At 37.6% G+C, this 26442-nt stretch overlaps 2 protein-coding genes and 1 long non-coding RNA gene across 8 annotated transcripts in view; 1 reads left to right on the top strand and 2 right to left on the bottom strand.

Moving 5' to 3' along the window:
* Nucleotides 1-4229: 4229 nt before the first annotated feature.
* LOC108586273 lies at nucleotides 4230-12014 on the bottom strand. 2 transcript variants are annotated; one of them, XR_001903350.3, is made up of 3 exons: nucleotides 11574-12014; nucleotides 10449-10628; nucleotides 4230-9259 (listed from the first exon to the last, which is right to left on the bottom strand). It is a non-coding gene; the product is annotated as an uncharacterized LOC108586273 (long non-coding RNA). The 2 variants fall into 2 exon arrangements; XR_001903351.3 differs by having other exon boundaries at nucleotides 4232-6090.
* Nucleotides 12015-12243: 229 nt separating this feature from the next.
* SELENOP (selenoprotein P) lies at nucleotides 12244-24327 on the top strand. 2 transcript variants are annotated; one of them, XM_009208343.4, is made up of 5 exons: nucleotides 12244-12356; nucleotides 15834-16049; nucleotides 17088-17300; nucleotides 19417-19534; nucleotides 22872-24327. In XM_009208343.4, the coding sequence occupies exons 2-5, from the start codon at nucleotides 15847-15849 to the stop codon at nucleotides 23481-23483; spliced, it is 1146 nt and encodes a 381-aa protein (XP_009206607.2). In that variant the 5' UTR covers nucleotides 12244-12356; nucleotides 15834-15846; the 3' UTR covers nucleotides 23484-24327. The 2 variants fall into 2 exon arrangements, with proteins under 2 accessions (XP_009206607.2, XP_017815002.1); XM_017959513.2 differs by having other exon boundaries at nucleotides 22872-23465.
* Nucleotides 23716-26442, bottom strand: part of LOC101022090 (coiled-coil domain-containing protein 152) — a 53025-nt gene continuing 50298 nt past the window's right edge. For 2 of the 4 annotated variants that reach the window (XM_009208345.4, XM_009208344.4), the window contains 2 exons: nucleotides 24746-24829; nucleotides 23836-24535 (listed from right to left, as the gene is read on the bottom strand). In XM_009208345.4, coding sequence (XP_009206609.1) covers nucleotides 24413-24535; nucleotides 24746-24829 — 207 coding nt within the window. In that variant the 3' untranslated portion in view covers nucleotides 23836-24412. Of the gene's footprint in view, nucleotides 24536-24745; nucleotides 24830-26442 lie in introns of all 4 variants that reach the window. The other 2 variants (XM_003899627.5, XM_021939341.2) reach the window with 2 other exon arrangements.

Below are 26442 nucleotides of genomic sequence, written 5' to 3'. Positions count from 1 at the left end.
ACTAGGCCCATTAATGGGACTCCGTAGGCATGTAAACTCACAGCAAGACTTCTGGGACAAACATAGTCTGCATCTTGAGAGCTGACTCCAGGAGCTCAGATAGCAAGTCAGAAAGTGGCACTGTTACCAAAAAACCAGGGGTTTGGGCTAGGTCCTGCTGCTTGGGACACAGAAAGTCAACCACTGAGATGACGATTATTGTCTAGAAAGAAGGCTTTAACTGAGTGTTGTAGCTGAGGAGATGAAAGCTCAGCCTCAAATCCATCTCCCTAACTGACTACAACTAGGGGTTTATATAACAAGAGAGAAATGTAACAATGTGTAAGAAAACAGGAACTACTCTTTTTTGTTTTTTGAGAGGCCTGAGGGTTCTTTCCTGAGGAAGGAGCTCAGATAAAACAAATACAAGTTTCAAGCTTTAACAGCAGAAGGGGCTGGGCGCAGTGGCTCACCCCTGTAATCTCAGCACTTTGGGAGGCCAAGGCAGGAGGATCACTTGAGGTCAGGAGTTTGAGACCAGCCTGACCAACATGGAGAAACCCAGTCTCTACTAAAAATACAAAATTAGCCAGGTGTGGTGGCACGTGCCTGTAATCCCAGCTACTCAAGAGGCTGTGGCAGGAGAATCACTTGAATCTGGGAGGCGGAGTTTGCGGTGAGCCGAGATTGTGCCATTGAACTCCAGCCTGGGCAACAAGAGTGAAACTCCATCTCAAAAAACAAAAACAAAAAACAAAACAAAACAAAACAAAAACAGAAGAACGGTCAATTTCTATGTTTATCCAAAAACAAGTCTATGAGACTATTCGGCCCATTTCAGCAGTAGAGGTCAGATATCCCCATGCCCTAGGCATTACCAGGATGGGGAGACTGCCTGGACCCTGGGAAGATCTATTTCTCCAAAATACTGTGAGAACTTAGTCTAAGCCAAATCTAACCTGATGGCTTGAGCTAAGGTCTGCACTTTGGCCCTTATTTTCAGGGATCTCGATCTCTGAGCTCACAAGATATTTATCCTGGTGACACCCTAGTGAAATCAATGACACTGTAATTCCCATTATCTAGCACAGTGTGGCTGCTTAATCAATGCTCATTTATTTAGAAATAAATGAATAAATAAATGAAGGAATATAGCCAGTTTTATTGCTTAGCACCTTTTACTATCTTATATAGATTCAGCTTTCCTGGTGTCAGTATTGTACTAAGTAACGTTCTTTGTGTGAGTATGAAATAGCCGATGTGCATCCTGCAAGGGCTCAGGTATGCCAAAGAAATGGATTTCAAGGCTGCTTCCTGGAGCTTTCTCCAGCCAAAAAAATAAAAATAGCCGTATAAGAACATATTATTTTCCCTTTCTATAGGCCTCCAACTGCTAGGCATAAATTTCTTTTCAAACTTTCCAGAAAACCTTACCCTTGGACTAAGATCAAGAAAAGAAACCTCAGGCTTTTCTCAGAGAAAATGCAAATAAGATTTGACTGAAGTCTTATGATTACCTGGCCCCAGGCCTGAGGGGCTGTGTCTTGGCACCGCCAGTGGAAGCCCAGGAAGATGGGAGCCTGCTGAAAGCTGCTTCTGGCAGAAAGACGATCATGAAGCTTTTTTCCCCTAGGCTGTCATGCCAACTCACAAATTCCTGAACTTAAACATACACAAACACAATCCTCATAAGACTCTTGACTCTTTCCTCATATCAGTCACTCCTTACTGTTTGTTGAGACCCTGATTGCATTACTTTAAGGGAAAAAAATTGGCTTCCTTTTCTCAGGACACAAAACCAAGCATAATATACAATTGTGGTCACCAAGATGGTAAGGCATGAATTTTGAGTCTTCCTAAATATTGAATAGGGCAACAATTTTAAAGCAACACTTTAAAATTGAGTCTGACCCCAAACTATTCTGACTCAGTGCATAAATGGCCCCACTAGGCTTCTTTTATAAAGACATAAAATCAACCTAAATGCCCATCAACGATAGATGGATAAAGAAAATGTGGTGCATATATACCATGGAATACTATACAGCCATAAAAAACAATGAGATCATGTTCCTTGCAGGAACATGGATGGAGCTGGAGGCCGTTATTTTTGGTAAACTAACACAGAAACAGAAAAACATATACTGCATGTTCCCACTTACAAGTGGGAGCTAAATGATGAGAACACGTGGACACATAGAGGCTTATTGGAGGGTGGAGGGTGGGAGGAAGGAGAGGATCAGGAAAAATAACTAATGGACTAGGCTTAATACATGGGTGATGAAATAGTCTCTGTACAACAAACCTCTATGACACAAGTTTACCTGTGTAACAAACGTGCACTTGTACCCCTGAACTTCAAAGTTAAAAAAAAAAGTATCTGTACTGGGTATCTGTAAGAAGAAAGCTGATGGTTGAAAAGGCAGAAATTGGCATTTTAAGGTTTTCTGGACTATCTGTGATACACACTGCTGCTTTGCTGCCTTTCAATGCATTCCTCACCATGCACCAAAGGAATCTTTTAAAGTACAAATCTGATTATGTTACACACAGACTCCCACAAAGTCTACATGGCCTGGCATGGTGTAGTCTCTGTGCATGTTTCCTATTTCATTGCTTACCTTTGGCTCCAGCTACATAAGCTTTGCTCAGTTCCTTCAGTCTGTCCTTCTCCCTTCTACCATGTCCTTGCACATCCTCTTACATCTGCCTCCAATTCCACCTGATTAAGTTTTACACTTCTTTATGATTGCTGCTAATTTTTACCTCTCCAGGAAAGCTTTTGCCAACTTCTATGAACTGGGTGACTTCTCTATTTTTCCATTCTTTGCTACTTTAACACTCACTGACATTTATTCTAACATTAAACTATAAGTTCTGTAAGGATAGGGATGCATTTTCAAGTGTTTAGAGCAATGCCAACGCTTAGATATTCAAGAACTACTTGTTCAGTTAAGAAAAACACACCCTAAGGACAGTGACCCAGACACTACAAACAACATGTCTTCTGCTGCTGGGATTCCCTAGGATTTTTGCCATACATCTTTTTATACAACTTCTGGGAAACAGGAGGAAGAAAATATTATTTGGGAGAGCAGATCTATTAAAAAAAAGAACTTTTCACATAGCCATCAAATGGAGATAGAAAACAGGTCTCTAACGCTTTGAAACATGTTTTTCCCTTGACTGTGATGCAAATAAGTTTCCACTTCTTGTTCCTGGCCAATTTCAGCTTAATTTAGCTTAATGAAACATAATAAATGTTTTCTGCGGACCTTTTTTTGTGGCAAGTATTGTGATGGTAGCTGTAGAGTATACAAAACTGAGTAAAACACACTCTTGGCCCTTAACAGTTCGTAGCCTGGAAGGATGGTTTAAAAATACACAAATAGTAGAGGAATATGTTAAAACAATGCTGTGAAAGATCCAGGGAGGGAAGGATTTCCTGGACCACCCTATTCCCGCATCTTCCCAGGGTGGGGACCTGTTGTTCTTCAGGGGCCATGTAGTCCAAGTTATGCAAGTGAAGAAGTCACTACAGACAGTGCATTTTCTCTCGCAGCTTTAGGTCTATTTATAGTCCAGTTCCTGGGGTAAGAATAGCTTATTAAAACATTGTATTATTTGATGCATAAGAAAGTTTGTATATATAACTAATGATTCTATTAAAATGTATGAATGAATAGCTTTTCAAAATCTACCATTTGATAAAGTGTCAATTCTACAGTAATCAAAAGCTAAGAAAAGGAAGTAGAAGTTCATTACCTAGATAGTTCCATAAAAAACAATCAGGTGTTTAATTCAGCTAGAGAATTTATTAGTTTTAAAGACTCTTGCCATAAAGTAAAACAAGAAATGTGAGAATACAAGCTTTCAAATGTTTCCGAAGCAGTTTCAAAGTTCCTGAATACATATTTTATTTACTGAGTAGCACCTATATGCATAGAATTCAGATAAGCATTGTGGGAAATCTCAGGAAATACAAGTTTAACAACAACAATACAAAAGCCACATAGTAGTAGAAGAGAATTGGACTTAAGATATGTGCCCAATGAGTACTGCAAATTTTAAGTGCCATATCAAGAAGGGAGATCTCACAGAAGGGGCTTTGAAGCCACTGAGTTGAGGTCTGAAATAACAATGCCAGCTAACAATCTTTATATATACATATGTGTGTGTGTGTGTGTGTATGTGTGTGTGTGTATATATACATATATATACCCACATTTTAGAGATAGGGATTTGCCATGTTGGTGCAGCCTGTTCTTGAACTCCTGGGTTCAAGCAATCTGCCCACCTTGGGCTACCAAAGTGCTGGGATTATAGGCATGAGCCACCATGCCCAGTCTCTAGCTAACACTCTTATAAGCACTTATTATTCAGGCATTCTGCTGGTCATTGATGTGTGTTTCAACCCTCACAGTCACTTACACACTGTTAAGTAACAGAAACCTAACTGAAATGAGAGAGTTCCTTCACCCTCTTATGGGACTTGCAACAGAGGTGTGGCTTGTTCGCTTGGCCACTGCACACTCAAACCCCTTAAGGGAGGGGAAGCACGCAGACAGGCAGGTGCAGGAGATGGGATGAGTGCTTTTGGGCTCTAGCCCCATGGTGGCATCTAGGGGTGTGTTACAATTAATGCTCTTTTAGCAGTTACTGTCCGTGGATGGCTAAGTGTTAAACCAGCTCAGTGAAGAGTCATGGTGACAGCCTTTCACATCCTGTCGTCTTGGTACCCAGGTCTTTGTCTGGCATCCAGGAAGAATCAGGTCCTACAGACTTGAAGGAGGGTGAATACAGAGATTTTATTGAATGATGGAGGTGGCTCTCAGCAGGATGGATGGGAAGCTGGAAAGAGGATGGAGTGAGAAAATAATCTTCCCCTGGAGTTTGGCCATCCCATGAATGATCTCTCTTGACAGTCCCCAGCTGAACTCCTCGATGTTCAGACACTCTTTCTCCTCTCTCCTTCTCTGCCACACTGCTTTGCTGCTCTTCTGCTCATGGAGCCTGAGGTTTGGAGTTTTTATGGGTACAGGGTGGGGGTGTGGCAGGCCAGGGTGTTCTTGGAAAAGGCAACATTTGGCACGAAAACAGGAATGCCTGTTCCTATTTAGGGCTGTAGGTTTCCAGGCTAGAGGATGGGGCCTTTGCCAGGGAAACACTCTCTTTTAACCAGTATTTCCCTGCCTCTTGTCCATATCATAACCACAGTGGCATAATGAAGTAAAGGCTCATCCTACCTCGCATAGTAAGGTTCAGGAGTAGGCAGTCTGGGGCTGATACAAATGCTTGAGAAATCATCAAGTTTCCAGCTTCCTCTAACCTTCAGCTGCATCATGCTCCGTGGGTGTTTTTTAGCCCCATGGTTATAAAATGAGTGGTCCACTTAAGGCATTGCACTGGCATCCCAGTAGAAAGACAACAAAAGCAACAAGTGCAAATAAATGGAAAGAAACACTTTCCTAAGACTTTCTAGCAGACTTCAGATTTCCACTCCATCCCGTTGGTTAGAACTATATCACATGGACACCCAGTGGCATAACTGGTTGAGAAATGAAGGCTTTTTGTTTTTCTTTCATCTGACAACATAGCTGCCTAAAAAGCTATGGAGTTGGATATTGGTGAAGAAGGAAGGAAATGGACATCAAATAGACATTTAGCAGTGCCACCTCAGATAGGTACTACTATTATTCTCATTTTGCATGAGGAAACCTAGACATTGAGAGTTAAGTAACCTGCACAATGTCATCTAGTTAATATGTAGAAAAGCTGGATACAAACACAGGCAACCTGATTTCCAGAGCCTGAACTTTTAACTCTGTGCTAGGATTTGAATCTGAGAGTAGAGGGAAAGGCAATTTGTGACAGGAAGATAGTGTTAACAAAGGTGCAGTGCGTGTGTGCATGTGTGCGTGTGCGCTTGTGTATATGTGTACACGTGCATGCATGTACGCTGGAACCCTAGATGCTAATCATGTGTGAGAGAGGCCCTGAGGCTGAAATAAAGGAGCCACCCTGAGTAGTGGAGGGAAGTCAGGAGGGAAGGTGATTTGGATTTATACCATCTGCCTGGGTAAGCCTTCAGGAACATGAACTGCGTCGGTCCTGAAATTGAAATAATGACAATATATAGGCAAATATTGGCAAGAATGCATGAGGAGATGTTAAATATGAGCAGAGCCAGAACCCAGGGTGTGGTAAATCAAGCAAAACATCCTAAGAAGCAGTAGCCAAGGTTAGGTCCAGGATGTTCTGCAGTCCAGATGTGTCCAGCAGTCAAAGATATATGAGCTGGAAGCCAGGGTCTGATGGTTCGGAGTTAGAGTTGGGGAATTAGAATCTTGGAATATTACATACCTAGGTTCTTGATTGTTTTATGGCAGTACATCCCAGCACTTTAGGAATATTATTGGCACATTATTTAGCACTAGTTCTTAACCCTTAAACACTGTAACATTTAAGAGGATAAGATGACCCCAGACTATGAGAGCACCAAACAAACAGATGTTTTCCATGAAAACATGTTTACTTTCAAATATTAGCTTTACCTTTGTTATCTCACAGGGTAAGTGGAGTGGGAACACACAAAAATAGGTAGAATTAAAACGGAAGGAGCTGTGCAAAGTGATGAAGCACATCAGCTTTGGATTATATATTTTTCAGTGTCGTTAGTACAGAGCTTGCACCATGAGATGGCAGATTAGTGTAAGGAGACCATTACTTAGAATATGTGGGGCTCAGCAAGAGAACATGGCCACATTTTGAGTGGTGGGCTTTCTGACCTGGTAGTGTTCAAACAGAGGTTAGAAGATTGTTGAGGAGAGAGATTTCAAAATTGCTTTTTGGATAAAGTTTGACTAAAATGACTTCAAATTTGCATTTCATAATTGTACAGTATGCCCATCCGAAATCGATCAGAATTGTAATCTCCAAAAAGCAACCTGAATCTGCAAAGTCTTTCCTATTGCTTGCAGACTCAGCAGCCCTGAGTCTGCTGCTAGGCAAGTAGTAGGAAAGGCTGTGTAGAGCCTTTGTCCTCCTCACTCAAGTTTCTTCTTTGTGCAGTTGAAAAAGCCTAGCAAATGAGGTCTTTTGAAGAATAGTTATAATGACTATTCTGCAGCAACCACGAGAATGGAATTCAACTTAAGGTGTTATGCATTTATTCAAATGTACCAAGCCTCAGTATGCATGTGTCTAGCCTTTATATACATACATATATAAATGTGTGTGTGTATATATATACATATTTGTATGTACATACACACATATCCACATTTATGATGAAAAATAAATTCATGTTTATTGTTGCAGTTAAACTCTGAAGCTCCGAAACCATTGGGTTTGAATCCCAGCTCCTTTATCTTCTAGCTGTGAATATAGATCAAGTTACTTAACATCTTTGTACTTATTTTCTCACAAGGTAATGACTATTGTGATGATTAAATGTGCTATTTATTACCTATAAAATACTTAAAATGACTGGTATATAGTAAACATCCAATAAATGATAGCTATTATTATTCTAGACTTTCTAGAAAACACATGAAAAATACAAAGAAGAACTAAAAATCATGTTTATTCTGAAGGAGAACCACTGTTAATTCTGAGCATATCTTCCCAGTCTTTGTTCACGTGCTTGTCTTCTGTTTACTCTCACTCTGGAGTCATGCTCCAGGGCCTAGGTTTCCAATGCACATGCATGCACACGTACACATGCACATACACAGAAATATACCTGCACATATGTTTTTATGTTTCTTGTAAAGGTTAGAATATGTGCCTTAATGATCAGTATAGGGGAAAGGGGGAAAACTTCCCCTTTGTCCTCCAAAGATTTGCTGAAAATCACTGACAAGAGGCATATTAATAGGAGAAAAGGAATATACATTTATTAATGTGTACATGGGAGCCTTTAAAATTAAGACCCAAAAATACAGGGGAAATTGTCCATTTTTATGTTTAGGTTTAGCAAAGTATGGACAGCATGTAGAAATATTATTGGACAAAAAATATGATCTAATGTTACTAGACTGAGTGGGGAAACTCAGGTCTGTCTGTTTAGATTTTTCTTTGTCTCTCTGAGCATGTATTCCTTTTTTTGGATATGGCATAGGGCCCTCTCTGGAATGGGGGTCTTGTGACCTATAATCAAAAAAGATAAATCTAGTTATCTAATTTTTTAGTGGCCAGTTTTTGTGCAGTTATAGTGGAGGGACAGTCAGAGTAAAATTTTTAAATTTTATGGCTGGCTTTGGGTAAAGGGGTTTTAGTTTCTATGACCCACCTCGAGTGAGAAAGATTCTAGTTTCTATGGCTAGCCTTGAGAGAGAATGGGACTGAGAGATAGTAGAGTAGGAGAAGGTCAGAGAAAAATTTCTGTTCTGAGGCTGCTTCTGCGGCCTTCATTTTGGGTATGTTTTTCTGAGTCACAACATTAGATAATCCTGCACAAATATGTATTCATGACTAAGTTATGCCCTAGAAGGTCACGGCTTTTTTTAACAGTGATAACTCTTAAATGATGATTGAGTCATTTTTCATAGAGAATAAATATTTTGCCATTTTTTCATTAATTCTCTGATCAGCGAAAGTATATATCCTAAATTTGATTGCTTTGTTTAAATATTTATATGTTTCTGTTACATAAACATAGAAAACTGTAAAATAAAAATGAATGTCTTATTTACAAAATCTGTGCTGCAAGTAGAAAGGGTAAGTGAGTATACACATTACAGACCATTCATAGAATAAAATAATGTGCATTTAAAAAAGAATGAGGTAAGTCTATACACACTAACACAGAAGAATGTCTATGACCCGGAAAGATGTCCATGATGCTTAAATTAAAAGCACTGTGGAACAATAAATAGAGAATGACCATCTTTATTTATACCTGTGTTTTAAAAAATTTTTTTTGTAGCTCATCAGCTATTGTTAGTGTTAGTGTATTTTATGTGTGGCTCAAGACAATTCTTTCAATGTTGTCTAGGGAAGCCAAAAGATTGGACACCCCTGGTCTAGGCAGTGCTGTGGTCAGGTTTGCTGAGTATTCTGTAGGTGGAATGTAAAATCCAAGATAATGCCTGATGAACTTGCTGGAAAGTGCACCAACCTGATACTGATCCTATCTCCAGGCTGGGTTCAATGCTCCTGTCTTCATTTCCAAGTTTCCAACAGAATCTTGTGCTTACACTCATCCTACAGGGGATCAAGCTTTACACTTTGCTTTTTCTGCTTACTTGTCTCTCTACCCTATTAGATTTTGAGGTCCCTGAAAACAAGAAATACCATTTTTTTGTTTTTATTTTTAAATCTCTATAGTCCTAACATTTAGCATTGTGCCTAACATAAGCAGCCAACGAATGTTCATTTGATTTGTTTGATTTAATATAAAATTTTGTATAATACCCAGTTGATGTTTGTTTGGAAATTCTGCTTTCTTGAAAATGCTGACTGGTTCCAGGTTGCTCAGCACAGAAGAGACTGTAAGGAATGGATCAATTTTTTCTTTCTTTCTTTCTTTCTTTCTTTCTCTCTTTCTTTTCTTTCTTTCTTTCTTTTCTTTTTCTTTCTTTTCTCTCTCTCTCCCCCCTCCCTCCCTTCTTTCTTTCTTTCTCTTTCTTTCTTTCCTTTCTTTTTCTTTCTTTCTTTCTTTTTTTCTCTCCCTTCCTTCCTTCCTTTCTTTTCTTTCTTTCTTTCTTTTCTTTTTCTTTCTTTTCTCTCTCTCTCCCCCCTCCCTCCCTTCTTTCTTTCTTTCTCTTTCTTTCTTTCCTTTCTTTTCTTTCTTTCTTTCTTTTTCTCTCCCTTCCTTCCTTCTTTCTTTCTTTCTTTCTTTTTCTTTTCTTCTTTTTCTCTCTCTCTCTCCCCCTCCCTCCTCTCTCTCTCCCCTCCCCTCTCTCTCTTTCTTTCTTTCTTTCTTTCTTTTCTTTCTTTCTTTCTTTCTTTCTTTCTTTCTTTCTTTCTTTCTTTCTTTCTTTCTTTCTTTCTGATGCTGGGTTTCTCTTCAGCATCAGGCTGGGTGCAAGACGTCTCTGCTCACTGCAAACTCCGCTTCCCAGTTCAAGTGATTCTCCTGCCTCAGCCTCCCAAGTAACTGGGATTACAGGCGCCTGCCATCATGCCTGGCTAATTTTTGTATTTTTAGTAGAGACGGGATTTCACCATGTTGGCCAGGCTGTTCTTGAACTCCTGACCTCAGGTGATCTGCCTGCCTTGGGCTACCAAAGTACTGGGATTACAGGTGTGAGCCACTGCTCCCGGCCCATTTCTTTTTTATTATTATTATTATTATCTTTTTTTAGAGACGTGGTCTTGCTCAGTGGTGCAATTGATAGAAATAGGAGAGAGCCAAATGCCGCCCAGGTCATTGTGTACAGGGGGCTTGCCTAAAGATGCCCACAACCAACTGGGGGCCCCCCTGTGCACTGGGAGAATGGGGTGGAGCCACTGGGAATACTCACCTTATGAAGTGGGGAGGAGCGCAGTCTCTTCAGCTGCTGTGTTGTGGCCTGGTATTCAATCTGTGAGGTGGAAGCCTGTTGGCAGGAACCTCCCATTTTTATTTTTATTTTTGCTGAGAGCTTTCTTTTAATAAATTCCACTCTCCTTGCCTTCCAATGTGTCTGCATGTCTAATTTTTTCTGGTGGTGAGACAAGAACATAGATTTTAGCTGAGCTAAGAAGCAAAAAATCCTGCTTCACAATCATAGCTCATTGCATCCTTGAACTCCTGAGTGCAAGTAATCCCATCTCAACCTCCTGAGTAGCTAAGATTATAGGTATGAGACACCATGCCCTCTAAGAATTAATTCCTTTCAAACATTACAAGCTCCTCATCTTTTCCTTTTGCCACCTGAGGTTTTAGACATACACTGGTCTCAATACACATAATCCTTGGCACTTTCTTTTGAAACCACTGAACACTTGGATGAAATTCTTTTGGGTCAGGAGGTTCCTGCTAAGCCCACGTGTAATGAAAAGAGGACATAGTGAAACACCTGCTTTCTGGTTGCAGATAGATCAATATGACTATTTAAATTTGTCAAGGAAATGAACTACAGGGAGGAATATCTGCTTTGTACAAAGATTTTTTAATGATACTCTTTGAAAAAAATGAGTATGTATAAGTGCATTTTAACTGGATTCTCAAAGAGATCTGGGACCCCAAAAGACAAATAACAACTGTTCAGGGCAAGTAAAGAAAACTTGGATTTCAAATGGTAACCTCCTAATTTGATATAAAGTTTCTTGAAAGGAAGGATAACATCTGAGTCTCTTTGTATTTCCTGCACCTTGTACAACAGTATTCAGCATATAGTAGTCAGTAGTAGGGGATTATTTGGAAAAAAATTAATTGATGACAAAAGCAGGGCTTACTCGAAAACCATTGCTATCTAGGAATGACATCATTTGACACTGCTCCTTACCTCACCTACAGTGAGCATGCCAACTTACAAGCGTTACCGGAAAGAATTTACCCCCTTCTGAAATAGTAGGAATTATCTATTTCATTTGTACACCTTGAAATTTCCACACTTTTTCCATGCCCAACTACTACCATTAATTTTTATTTTTATGGTACTTACATTTGTAAAGATTTTATATTCGATTCTCAAAAAATCCTGTGGGATGCATAGGTCTTCTAGGAAGTATGACTTCTGTGACAATAAAATGAGGCCTGATATCCCTCAGATAGGAAGTCTATTTTTCTATTTCCTTAAATTATAAAGAAAAGAGCAGTGGTCCTGTGAAATCACATATGAATTCAAATTATACATGTAGAACACAATCGAGGTAAGTCTGTAACAACAGGAGACCAGAGTAACTTGTAACAGCAGGTGACTTTTCTAACAAAGGTCACACAGTGTGGGCTAAGCTAGCACCTCATCACTGCAAAAGGAAGCAAAACAAAAGGAAAAAAAAAACCATTTTCTGTTTCTTTTTCTTTTTTTTTAAAGCAGCAACATAATTCGCTGGCTCAGCAAATGTTTTTCCCTATTACAGTTTGGGGAAGAACGAGACTTGGAGGCCTTGTTTACCCTTAGCCCTTCCTCCCGCCCCCGACTGTACCATTAAATCCTAGATACTGGGGTGACTGAAAAGGATAGGGAATAAATAAGTAATTGTCAAAATGTTTTCCCTATATTATGCATGGCAGGACTTGCTACTTTCTTTTAAGTTAGTAACAATCAGCTCAGGGATTTGCTCTGGTTGCAAGGTCACTGCAAGAATGAACATTGAACTTTGGACTATACCTGAGGGGTGAGGTAAACAACAGGACTATAAATATCAGAGTATGCTGCTGTGGCTTTGTGGAGCTGCCAGATTAAAGCAAAGAGCAAGGAAGCAGGCTCGTTGGAAGGGGTTGTGTAAGTAGGAACTTCGTGTTTTCTGACACTTTATTCTTTTAGAGTTTGGTAAATATTTTTTGAGTCTGATAAAATGTTTTTTTTTCCCATAGAATAGATTTAGAAAACAGGTGGGTAGAAGAAATAAAAATAATAAAAGAGAAAAAGGAAAAGAGTCTGAACTTGGGTGTGGTAGGTGAAGTTCCCAGTGGGCACATTTGACAGTTCTTGATTTCTGCCCTGTCTTCTGCACAGCTGAGAGCAGAGGAAGCTGGAAAAATCCAAACGTTTTATTCTATAATCTGTTGTGATGTTATGTAGGCAATATTATATGTTCAAATTTAAATATTTTCCACTGAAAGGCAGAGTAAGAACAAATAGGGAAAAAACCCAGCCATTTGGATTTGAAGAGCAGACACTGAAATATGCTCATTCTAGTGTCGTAGAAATGTCCAGGGATATTGTGAGCAGTTTCAGAAAAAAAGGTGGTGGTGGAGTGGGGTACAGCAGGTTCAGTCCACAGTGCAAAAGTGGTCACCATTAAAGAAGCTAAAACCCATGTCGCAATTAGGTGGTCTATGATTAAATGCAAAATTTTGTATTTTAAATGGTGAATGAGAGCATTCAGGTGAATTAGGGGCTTTCAGATGCTGGCCTAAAGTTCAGAGGTGGAGGACAGAGAAAGTTTGTGCATTTCCTGCTTTTTAATGAGAAATTTAAAATAAATGTAGGCCTGTATGTGGCCATCAGATCTAAGTTCTGCAATTGAAAAGTGGTGATGTTAGTGAAATTTACAACTACTTTTCAATTCTTACTGGATTAGCTTCCAGAAAATCCAATTGTGTTATTTATCTTCACTATTTTTGTATAGCTGTCTGACAACTATAATTATTAAAGGTTTATTGTGTAAGAAATAATTTTAAGAAAGCAAAATCGAGCAGCCTGTTGATTCTAATGACAGAAGAAATCCGTAAGTGTGAACTCTAAGCTACAACTCTCTGCCAATGGGTTATTTTTTCATCAAAAACCTAAATGAGGGAAATGAGTGAAATAGTCTTTTCATTTGTATTCACCATTCAGCTACTTGAAATACACGCTCTGGGCTGGGCACGGTGGCTAACACCTGTAATTCCAGCAGTTTGGGAGGCCGAGGCAGGCGGATCACGAGGTCCGGAGTTTGAGACCAGCCTGGCCTATCTCTACCAAAAATACAAAAATTAGTCGGGCGTGGTGGCGGGCGCCTGTTATCCTAGCTACTTGGGAGACTGAGGTAGGAGAACTGCTTGAACCAGGGAGGTGAAGGTTGCAGTGAGCTGAGATTGCACTATTGCACTTCAGCCTGGGCGACAGAGCAAGACTCTGTCTCAAAAAAAAAAAAAAAAAGGAAATATGTGCTCTGTGAAAAAGTGAAAAAATCAAATGCTGAATTTTTGTCAAGGTTCTATAACTACTGAATTTGTAGTCTAGGAAACAGAGAAACCCTAGCCATTCTATTAAGAAATAAAACAGCTTGAATTATTTTTATGTTCTCTTTGGCATCTTAGTGCGTAAACAAAAATAGTTGGCGGCTATAGTTATTACAAGGTGATCTGTCTAAAAACTCTCAATATATTGCAGTAGCTAAGATGTCATGCTTTGGATTTGATGGAACTAGTTTTAATCCAGTCTCTCTTGTGACTGACTTACTCTCTGTGTGATCGTAGACAAGCTACCTAAACTCTTAGCCATGGTTTTTTCCAACTGCAAAAGGGGATAATGGTCACATAATTGTTTTAAGGATTCACTGACATGATATATAAAAGTGCTTAGAGCCACCTGAATATAGTTGTATAAAAGTTAAATAAATGTTAGCTATAATAAGGATAATTGTATTATCATTGTAAATACCATTCTAGAGGAATTTTCTAGAAATAGTCCAAATATATCTTCTTCTTCTTAAAATATTAGAATATTTTAAATGTTAGAATAAGTAGTTGGGGTGGCCTTAAATAAGTAAGTTAATTTGTCCTCTCTCTCTATCTCCCTCTCACCTCGCTCTCTCTGTCTAGTTTTTTTCTCTTCCTTTAGTCAAGTTCTTATCAAGATATCATATACAGGTAGGAGTTTTGATGTCTTAAATAATGTGAAAGACAATCAGGGTTAAAAATTCTTCCAGTGCATTAAAGCCCAGATCAATCTGATTTTAGCTTTTCTATTCTCCTCTTAATTCTGGGCTCACTCTAAGTAATTTACCATTAGCTCGCCACCTCCAAAGAAATGCATCTGCTTTTAAAAATCTCAAATCAGTGCTTGAAAACGTATTGCCTTCCCAGTTTTCAAATTGTGTCCTGGTCTCTCCCCACAGACTCTTACATCAAAATGAGCCTGAATTACTTGTGAGGATTTTTCTTTGCTCCTCTCTGCTGAATGTGTTCCTTTTTCTTATTACCTGTCTACAGTTCACCTGTTTTTGAACCTCTCTGTTTAGAGAGCTAGCCCTAGTTTTCAGGATATTTCTAGTCAGGTATTTAAAAACATTTTAACTTCGTTGCTCAGAGGAAGCATCTTTTTACCAAAGAAAGTGCTGTCTAGTCATAGGAATTTTCTAGTCATAGGAACTTTCCAATAAATAGGCTAATTGAGTGTGGATTTCAGTGAGTCTTATATGGTAGAGGGGGCGGTGATGTGCGATATTTCTACTTGGTTAGATACATAGAGCCAGACTTCAAGGAATAAGAGAAACAAAAGGGAGCCATACCCAAGAGATTTATAAATATAGAATGTTTGAACTTGAAGAGCTAAGGGCCCGACATGAGCCACATTCATGTTGGTATACTGTCTTCTCTGCCATCACCTTTCTTCCTTGGTTCTCTTTTTTTGCTGGCTCTTTTCATTTCTGTGCAGAATTCTCTATTTATCCCTTTTTTCTTCTTTTCTTTTTTCTTTCTTTCTTTCTTTTTTTTTTTTTTTTTTTGAGACTGCTCTGTTGCCCAGGCTGGAGTGCAGTAGCGCGATCTCGGCTCACTATAAGCTCCGCCTTCCGGGGTCACACCATTCTCCTGCCTCAGCCTCTGAGTAGCTGGGATTACAGGCGTCTGCCACCACGCCCGGCCAATTTATTTTTTTATTTTTTATTTTTTTATTTTTAGTAGAGTTTCACCATGTTAGTCAAGAAGGTCTCGATCCCCTGACCTCATGATCCGCCCGCCTCGTTCTCCCAAAGTGCTGGGATTACAGGCGCGAGCCACCGCGGCCGGCCTATCCCTTTCTTCTTGGAGGATAGAAAGAACAGTCAGAACTTGGTGTGTCTCAAACAAAAGTCAGGTTGTGTTTGCAGAATGTTATATAAGTTACAGACTTATTTCTATAAGCCACAGTCTGAGCATAACTTTCTGGAGACAGAATTCATGGGCTAGGTATTTTTAGGGAGTGGAATTATGTCTGCAGGATTTATAGAAATTCATAGTTAGGACTGTGAAGTTAACTATGAAGAAGAGTGACAGGTTTTCTCTTTTACAGGACAGCCCCAGCAATGTGGAGAAGTCTGGGGCTTGCCCTGGCTCTCTGTCTCCTTCCATCGGGAGGAACAGAGAGCCAGGACCAAAGCTCCTTCTGTAAGCAACCCCCAGCCTGGAGCATAAGAGATCAAGATCCAATGCTAGACTCCAATGGTTCAGTGACTGTGGTCGCTCTTCTTCAAGCCAGCTGATACCTGTGCATACTGCAGGCATCTAAGTAAGACAGTCTTTCTGTGGCTTAAAATACCTTAAGGGGAAGGTTATTAGATACACACATGCATATAGACATAAAAGTGTAAACAATAATTTAAGTCACACTTTTGGAAAAACTATGTGTTTGCACAGAACGTATTAGAAGAGAGAAACTAGGATGATACACACCAAAATGTTTACAGTGGGTTTCCTAGGGTTATGGAAATTTTTTCTTCTTTTTGTGGACCTATATTTTATAACTTCCTACTAAATATGTATTACTTGTGTAATGAAAATGTTCTAAAATGTACTTCTGCAAATAGAACAGTTACTTCAATACAAGAAGCAGAGAAGACTTTTGTCAGAGTAGAAAGAACACTAGGCTTGCTATCAAAGGTTTTGGGTTATTTAACAAATAAATATCAAATATATTTGTTGAGTTATTCACCAGATATTGATTGGGTGGAATTCTCCTTACAGTCATCCAATGGTATCTGTGCAGGATTGGTTCCAGGATCCCCCTCACACACCAAAATCCATGGAGCTCAAATCCCTTATATAAAATGGCATATATAACCTATGCACATATTTTCACATGCTTTAATCATCTCTAGATTACTTATAATACCTAACAGAATGTAAATGCTATGTAAGTAATTTTTATACTGTATTGTTTAGTGAATAATGAATGACATTTTAAAAAGTCTACATGTTCACTACTATAGATGCAGCCATCTTTTTTTTTCCAAATATTTTTTATCTGTGGTTGGTTGAATCCATTCTACCTATAAGATACATTTAAAATATATACACTTTATTGTGCTAATTTGAGAACTAAATGAGCCAATGTTTGTGTAAGCATAAGGTTTTAATTAAGCACAAGTTTTAAGTAATTCTAAAAATTAAAGTTTTAAAATCTTTCACAATAATATAAATAGGTGCAGTATGGATTAGTTAAAAATAAGAAGGAGAGTTTCACATAGAAAATTAAGGAAGAGGGAAAAACCACCAATCAAATCAAATGAGATTATTCATTTTATGTGTTTCTTCCCAAATATTTTAGATTGGAAGAACTGCGAGTAAAATTGGAGAAAGAAGGATATTCTAATATTTCTTATATTGTTGTTAATCATCAAGGAATCTCTTCTCGATTAAAATACACACATCTTAAGAATAAGGTTTCAGAGCATATTCCTGTTTATCAACAAGAAGAAAACCAAACAGATGTCTGGACTCTTTTAAATGGAAGCAAAGATGACTTCCTCATATATGACAGGTTCGTACATACAGACAAACACATCCCAAATTTAAAAATAACTGTTTCGTATCTATTTATTTACTTCCCATCACACATAATAATCTTCTTTACTGTTAAATACAATGCCATATTTCAGTCTTCATCTCATATAATTTCTCTTTAACATTTAGAAGTAAAAATAACTCCTTATTTTTGAAATACTCTCATTTTAAAAAATTTCTATGACACTATACGCTGCTGGTTTTCCCCACATCCCTCTTCTTCTTTCTCCTTCTCCATACTTCCTCCGCTTCCACCTCCTTATTTTCTTCCTCCCACATTCTTCCTTGGTTTATTCTGTATGTGTTTGTGTTATTCAGGGCTGTATAGGTTTCCTTCTGTTGACACTCTGCACATTTTACCTGAGCAATCTCATCTATCCCTTGATTACAATTACAGCATATAGTAGGATGATCCCATATATATATACACAAAGGTGAAACACAATGACTGAACTCCAGACCAGTATATCTACTTCATAGATACATTCACAAACATCTTAAATTCAATTATTCAAATCTGTATTGATTATCTTCTCCTAAAACATGCTTATACTTTCACCTTTGTGTGATTTTTATATACAATCTATTGGAGGCAGATGCAGCCAACCACTAGGGCATATAATCCTATAATTTTCAGACCCTGCACTCCCAGTCATCATCCACCATTTTGCAGGACGTCACAAAAACCATCATGTATGGCAAGCTTGCTGCCATCTACCCCTTCAGAAAACTGTGTGACAGGAATGTATTACTGATTCCTTCCATCACACTTCCCATCTTGGGTCAATAATCAAATTCTATGGGTTCTTAATCTTGAGTTTATTTATCTCATATCCATAATTATTATCTCAAGTTACTTCCCAGTGACCACTCCTCTAGATTTTTCCACTGATCTCTTCACTTGATTTCTTCTTGTTTTGTATTTAATAGTAAGTGATTTAAAATAATATATTTGCTTTTGTTTATTGTCAAATAGTTTATAAACTGTTTATTCACATTTATTTTTTTTTGAAATGACTTTTATTTTTGAAATGACTTTTTAAAAAGTAAGGCATGTAAAAGATTTCACCATTCCAGGAGGAAAATACAGAAAATTGATTATCCCTGTAAATTGGCATTTTGGTTAAATAAAAAGAATGACCAATTTGTACATCCTGTACAATTCTAACCTAATTCTTTTGCAAATTAATAACTGTATCTTCTAATTAATTTTAATCTAAATAGTTTTAAGGCTACATGCCTGAATTTCTGAACTGTAAAGTGAGTTATCATTTAAGCATGATCTGCACAAATCTACTTTTGATTCTATGAACAAATAAAACATTTATATTTTGAGGGAATCTCAATTCATGCATTATGCCATTATAAACATTCTTAGCTGGTGCTTTGTTTTCTCTGACTCTCCGGAGTCTGGTGAGCCCTACTTGGTCTCATACTAAATTTTAAAAAATTCACATTTCATTCTTTTAGGCCTTTAAACTTCTAATTTTCAGGATAACCTAAAAGTATAATCTTTTGATAGTCACATAAAACCATATATACTAGGTAAAATGTGGGCAAGAAGAACATTTTAACCCCACCATTTCTGACAATGCCACATGTTCTAATACTTTCATTGTGCTGAAATTTTCATTGCATTAGACACATTTTTAAATAAATGGGCTACTGGCCAAGGCTTGGAGATCTTTTTGTTATGTGATGATTTCTTGTTGTGTCAAATTTGTGCTGCCTTAGCAGTTATGACAAGCTCAAGTGATTTTCAGAGCCTAATTTGTAAGTTAGTGGTTTGGGCACTGGTAGAATTTGTAAGTTAATCACAAAATTGTATTTGACCAAGTCACAATGATGGCATTTTTGATATTATATAGTGACATATCTATAACTTCAAAATACTAGCATGTAGTGTTGCTACGACCTGACCTGGTGTGCAGTGACTGAGAGCTCATTTGTAGTTCTCACCCGAAGAAATTTAGTAAAGGGGTGAAAGGGTCTTAGTTATAACCATTAAACCTATAACGCCTATCCCAGACTATTTGAGTAAGATCATGATACAGAAAATATTATAATGACATTGTATTTGTCCTTTTTCTTAGATGTGGCCTTCTTGTATATCATCTTGGTTTGCCTTTTTCCTTCCTAACTTTGCCGTATGTAGAAGAAGCCATTAAGATTGTTTACTGTGAAAAGAAATGTGGAAACTGCTCTCTCACGGTATTTTTCTGAATTATTTTTCTGGGGAGAAAAGAGGAAATCCTTTAAGAGATTATCATGAAACACTAACTTATTTAGATAACTCAATGCTTTTGCAGGCGTACTAAAATAAATAACAATAATTTTTATAATTAAACACATATCCTGTCATCTAACCTTTACTTTATTTATTTATTATTATTATTATTTTTGAGAGGGAGTCTCCCTCTGTCGTCCAGGCTGGAGTGCAGTGGCGTGATCTCGGCTCACTGCAAGCTCCGCCTCCTGGGTTCACGCCAACTCTCCTGCCTCAGTCTCCCGAGTAGCTGGGACTACAGGTGCCTGCCACTATACTCGGCTAATTTTTTGTATTTTTAGTAGAGACGGGGTTTCACCCTGTTAGCCAGGATGGTCTTGATCTCCAGACCTTGTGATACGCCCGCCTGGGCCTCCCAAAGTGCTGGGATTACAGGCGTGAGCCACCGCGCCCGGCCTAACCTCTACTTTAAAATATCTTTTGAAGATCGATGTTGATGCCTTTATCTAGAAGGGCTTTGGAAATTAAAAGTCAATGTATTGTATTTCAGTTACCACCAAATGATGTTGCATGAGCATAAGCGCTCAAAGAATTTAGTTAACACAAAAAAGCAACATTATTGTAGTATCCTGAACTTGTTAGCACAAGAACGTAGCAGTAGCAAAGCTTACTCACAGCATTACTTGGAATGGAACTGGGGCCAGAAACTACTTAATTTATTGAAGATGCAAGACTATCACATTTTTCCTGAAGCCCTTCCACTGTCTGCCCATCTGCAGTTTGAGTTTACTTCAGAATGGAATAAGTTTTCTACTCATTACTGATATTTATTTCCTAACAACCACGAAAATATATCTTCCTTGTTATGAGAACTATATTTAAATCTTTTTTAAATATAAAAGGCACTCAAAGAATTTAATTTGTATTAACTAGACTTGTTTTCCTTCATAACAAAAAGGAAAATAATTCTAAACAATGTTCCATTGATAGGTCAGATTGGGAAAATTTGAACTTAGGTTTAAAAACAATTCTCAATTTTATTTCTAGGTTGTATTTCCTTCAGATTTTCCCCAGCTCTAAAGAAAGCTGCCTCAAATTTTTAACAAATTTAATTAATTAATTAATTTAGTTGTTAAGGAGTACAAGTTACTTACTCTAGTTATGTAATTTTCACATTTTAACCTTTATAATGATCTTTTGAGGGTTATTTTACTACTTTTAAAGATGAGGAGACTGAGGTAATGGAAGAAAATACTAAGAGTAATGACAGAAAAGTACTAACTCAACCTGTACTAAGCTTTTATTAAATACTAACTATAATGATTCCTCATATTTTGGGATTATTTCTGTATTTCTCATTTGTGCAAATGCTTGATAGTTATAAATATGCCCAGTTATATTGAAAAAGTCAGTACAAGTTACCAAAATATGCTTAAAATGTGTGGATCATCTGTAAATACGAATTACAGATGAGACATTATTATTATCTGATATGCCAAATCAAATTGGAGTTTTTCTATTTCATTGTCTCCTAGATACCACTGATTATATGACATATTATCTTATGTACTATTTAGGGAAAAAAATGCTGCTAAATTAATTAAAGTAGGATACAGTGAGAAAACACCACCAACAGTGTGGTACATTCTAATTTTAGAGATATTAAAATCTAAAGAAATAAGCATCACAGAATCAGTAAAATATAGTAATTCGTTTCTGAAATTAGACTACTGGCAAGGTGCGGTGGCCCACGCCTGTAATCCCAGCACTTTGGGAGGCCGAGGTGGATGAATCACGAGATCAAGAGATCGAGACCATCCTGGCCAACATGGTGAAATGCCATCTCTTCTAAAAATACAAAAATTAGCTGGGCCTGGCGGCACATATCTGTAATCCCAGCTGCTTGGGAGGCTGAGGCAGGAGAATCACTTGAACCTGGGAGGCGGAGGTTGCAGTGAGCCGAGGTAGTGCCACTGCACTCTAGCCTGGCGAAAGAGCCAGAATCTGTCTCTAAATAAATAAGCAAATAAACGAAAGAAATTAGACTACTACCATGGGTATTTGTGTTTGTTTAAACCTTGAACACTTTGAACATTATACAATATATTTTAAACACATATCAAATTGTTTATAACTTTGGAAGCAAACACTATTAGCTTCTAATGTAGAAGTAATTCAGAAATAACCAAATAAAGTACCACTTAGTAGTTGTATGCTAAAATTTAATTAAATTTATAACCTTTTAAAACCTTCAAAACATCAAAAGCATATCACTTAGTGAGTCTTTGGGTTTCTAAGTTGATTTTGCGATTTTATTTACAAATTAGTCTTAGATTGAGATTTAATGTTACATTTCTGTATCTATAGGTTTTGATTCTCTGATTGGTAGGTACCACAAAACAATAAAGACTTCCAGTAAATTAAAGAACTAGGATCATGCAGAATGGATATTATGGTCAGTGGGAGTCAGGCAGTAATTTGCTATTTTCAGCTGACAGCCTTATGGTAGGAAGACATTAGAAAAGCTTTGGTGAAGTTCAGAACGTTTCCTAGCATAGGATGAAGTATGAAAAACTAACACATTTGAGCAGAGTTTATTAGCATTTTTGAATTATCAGAGATAAATTAATATTAGATTACAGTATCATATAGTATTAGATGAGATGCACTGTTGACACAGGTGCAGAAGTTTCCATAGAGTTCAACTGATTTTCTTATTTTTTTTTGTTTTTTTGAGATAGGGTCTGACTCTGTCACCCAGGCTGGAGTGCAGTGGCACCATCTGAGCTCACTGCAACCTCCATCTTGTGGGCTCAAACAATCCTCCCACCTCAGCCTCCCAAGTAGCTGGGACTACAGGCATGTGCCTCCACGCCCAGCTAATTTTTGTATATTTTGCAGAGACGCGGTCTCGCCATGTTGCCCAGGCTGGTCTCCGACTCCTGAGCCCAAGCAATCTGCCCGCCTTGGCCTCCCAAAGTGCTGGGATTACAGGCATGAGCCACCATGCTCGGCCCAGGTCAACTGAATTTAGGATTTGATATTAAATTGATTTTCCTGCAATCTAAGTTCCTTTTGCCAGTTTACTTCATTTGCTTCTGCAAATATAAGTACAGTGGTTTGGTTTTCTTTTTAAGCCTTTAATAAAATGTCTAGGTGTTGAGACTAACATCAGACTCTTTCTCATTAATATAATAAAAAGCGAGCTCGATTCTAATTAACTACTTAGAATTTCACATATGTTAGCTCTACAAATCATTTTTCATGCATTATTCCTATATCTATAAACTTGTTAATAAGTGATTTATAAATTTGTTCCAGACTCTCAAAGATGAAGACTTTTGTAAAAGTGTATCTTTGGCTACTGTGGATGAAACAGTTGAAGCTCCACAGCCCCATTACCATCATGAGCATCATCACAATCAGGGACATCAGCACCTTGGCAGCAGTGAGCTTTCAGAGAATCAGCAACCAGGAGCACCAGATGCTCCTACTCATCCTGCTCCTCCAGGCCTTCATCACCATCATAAGCACAAGGGTCAACATAGGCAGGGTCACCCAGAGAGCTGAGATATGCCAGGAAGTGAAGGTTTACAACATCTACAAAAGAAGCTCTGACGAAAGAGATGTATAAATCAATTACTCTGTAAATTGCCCAAAGATTCAGAGCTGGCTCCTAGGAGCTGATGCTGCCATTGTCGACATCTGATATTTGAAAAAACAGGGTCTGCAATCACCTGACAGTGTAAAGACAACCTCCCATCTTTATGTAGCTGACAGGGACTTTTGGCAGAGGAGAACATAACTGAATCTTGTCAGTGACGTTTGCCTCCAGCTGCCTGACAAATAAGTCAGCAGCTTATACCCACAGAAGTCAGTACCAATTGACGCTGAAAGAGTAAGGCAAAAAAGTGAGAATGATCTTCAAACTAAATATTTGAAATAGGACGTACTCCCCAAATCAGTCTAGACACAATTTCATTTCCAGCACTTTTATAAACTACCAAATTAGTAAACCAGAAATCGAAATTAGATTTGTGCAAACATAAAGAAATCTACTGGATTGGCTTCCAGATTTTAAATTTTATGTCATAGAAATATTGACTCAAACCATATTTTTTATGATGGGGCAACTGAAAGGTGATTGCAGCTTTTGGTTAATATGTCTTTTTTTTTCTTTTTCCAGTGTTCTATTTGCTTTAATGAGAATAGAAACGTAAACTATGACCTAGGGGTTTCTGTTGGATAGTTAGCAATTTAGAATGGAGGAAGAACAACAAAGACATGCTTTCCATTTTTTTCTTTACTTATCTCTCAAAACAATATTATCCTTGTCTTTTCAATCTTACACTTTTAACTAATAAGTGGATTTTGTATTTTAAGATCCGGAAATACTTAACACATGAATATTTTGCTATAAAAGCATATATAACTATATTTTAAATATCTGTTTATCTTCTGTATATCTAAGACTTATATCCTTATTTTTACTATCACACATGAATAAAGCCTTTGTATCTTTCTTTCTCTAATGTTGTATCACACTCATCTAAAACTTGAGTGGCTGTCTTAAAAGATATAAGGGGAAAGATAAAGAATATTGTCTGTCTCTATATTGCTTAGTAAGTATTTCCATAGTCAATGATGGTTTAATAGGTAAACCAAACCCTATAAACCTGACCTCCTTTACGGTTAATACTATTAAGCAAGAATGCAGTACACAATTGGATACAGTATGGATTTGTCCAAATAAATTCAATAAAAACCTTAAAGCTGACTTTTTTGTTTTGTAGGCTGTATGTGTATATTGAAACTTTCTATTGCTTTTAAATAAATACCAACTAATGAATTTACTGCTAAGCTCAAAACCGTCTACGCTTAAGGTGAGAATCTTTGTCAACAGAAAGGCGTTGCTCTAAATCTCGAATGGTATTACGAAGAATTGCAATCTCCTTGTTTTTTTCTTCTTGAAAATGTTGCAGTTTCTAAACAAAACAAAAAATTTGTTATTACAATTCAGAAATAATAAAATTTAGTACAAGGAACAACAAAATTACAATAAAGAAATACACTTCTGCTATAAATTGATATTTTAAAAAATACCTTACATTGTTAATAAGAATTAGATGATTTTTATAGAAGCATGCTTAGAAAGTTTTCTTAAGGAACGAATAATGAGAGGAAAACTCACATACCCTTCTGTAGATACTTTGTGGCAAAGCAGTAGAATCCGGATATGATTTTGATTTAGTCTGAACTCTTGCTAGTTTGGCATCAAACTGAATCAAATTGAAAAAGTTATTGAAACTCTAGACAATTAGAAACAATTGTTTCTATAATTATAGTCCATGATATCCTTTGACGTGTAATCTGTAATTTAGGTGTAAATTACAACAATAGACAATAGAAAAATCTTTCTTTAAGAAATAATTTTTCAGAAAGAGCGAAGAACAGAAAAACAAGATTATTGCATGGTAAAATTACCTGGAGAGGTTTTTTTTTCCTTTTCTTTTTTTAAAAGTACCAAATGCCTGGGCACTACTTTAGAGATTCTGGTGTGCAGCTAGCATCATCTTTTTCTCAAAACATCATGTGATTCTACAGTGCAGTCAGAGTTTAGAATCTAGTTTAACTTAAAGATAGGTAAAAATATTTTTACATTAAAATGAGTGCATTATGAAGAAAATGTAATAAACAGTCATGGGAGAAAACCTCACATAGCTTTCTGCAGGAACTTTGAGGCTAAACACTAGAATTTGATACGATCTTGTCGATATAGTTTGAACCCTTGCTGGTTTGAATTAAACTGAATCAGATTTAAAAAGTTCTCATAGGCCATTCTTAGAGGTCAGATTTTTTGTTTTTGCACAATATTCCATTGTATAACTCTTCTCTTCAGATTTAGTTAACATAGCCTGTCTGAGGACTAAGAATAAACTCTGAGATTATGTTCTGGTTTGAGGAGAGAAATGATTAGGTACAATGAAAACAAATAACAAGGAGCTCTGTATACTAGTTAAATAATAGACCAGTGATAAGGCCCAAATGGCAAACAAAATGCGAATTTCCAAACAGAGGAGGATTAGAAGTTGGTGGTAGATCTTGAAACATGGCCTATTAATTTCATTTGGCCATTCAGCCTTTCCTGTGGTTTGTGGTACACTTGTGGTAGCAGCAGCAACAAAGGGCATCTGAAGTCAACATCAGTCCTCTTTCTGCCCAATGATTACACATGGTACCTCACCAAGTACCCTGGGGATTCCAAAGTTTCAGGAATATGAATAGTATGTGATTTTAATTAAGACTTGTGAATTCTTACAAGGTAAAATGAAAGCTGGGGTGGGGGCAAGTGACGGAAGAATGATGGAAGGGTAGATTGATAGAGTCTAGAAAAAATTTAAAGGACAAATATTTTGTCAAAGTACATTTGAGATTGTGATATCTGGTTAAGAGAACTACTCAAGACTGTTTTTTTTTTTTGTTTGTTTGTTTTTGTTTTGTTTTTTGAGACAGAGTTTCGTTCTGTTGCCCAGGTTGGAGTGCAGTGGTGCAATCTCAGCTCACTGCTAAGTTGCCTCCCGGGTTCAAGTGATTCTCCTGCCTCAGCCTCCTGAGTAGCTGGGATTACAGGTGTCCGCCATCATGCCTGGCTATTTTTTGTATTTTTTTTAGTACAGGTGGCTTTCACCATGTTGGCCAGGTAGATCTTGAACTCCTGACCTCAGGTGATCCTCCTGCCTCGGCCTGCCAAAGTGCTGGGATTAAAGGTGTGAACCACCACAGCCGACTTACTCAAGACTCTTGAGCAAAGAGCTAGAGACTCAGCCTTTGAGATGCCCTATTTGAAGTCCCTTTAAGAATTTTTTTTAGGAATTTGGTTTGTTTGCCCCAA

Source organism: Papio anubis, unplaced genomic scaffold (assembly GCF_008728515.1).
Source record: "Papio anubis isolate 15944 unplaced genomic scaffold, Panubis1.0 scaffold238, whole genome shotgun sequence".
In the NCBI taxonomy this organism is placed as follows: domain Eukaryota; kingdom Metazoa; phylum Chordata; class Mammalia; order Primates; family Cercopithecidae; genus Papio; species Papio anubis.
The sequence above is the reverse complement of the archived record's forward strand: the minus strand, read 5'-3'. Positions and strand labels throughout refer to the sequence as shown.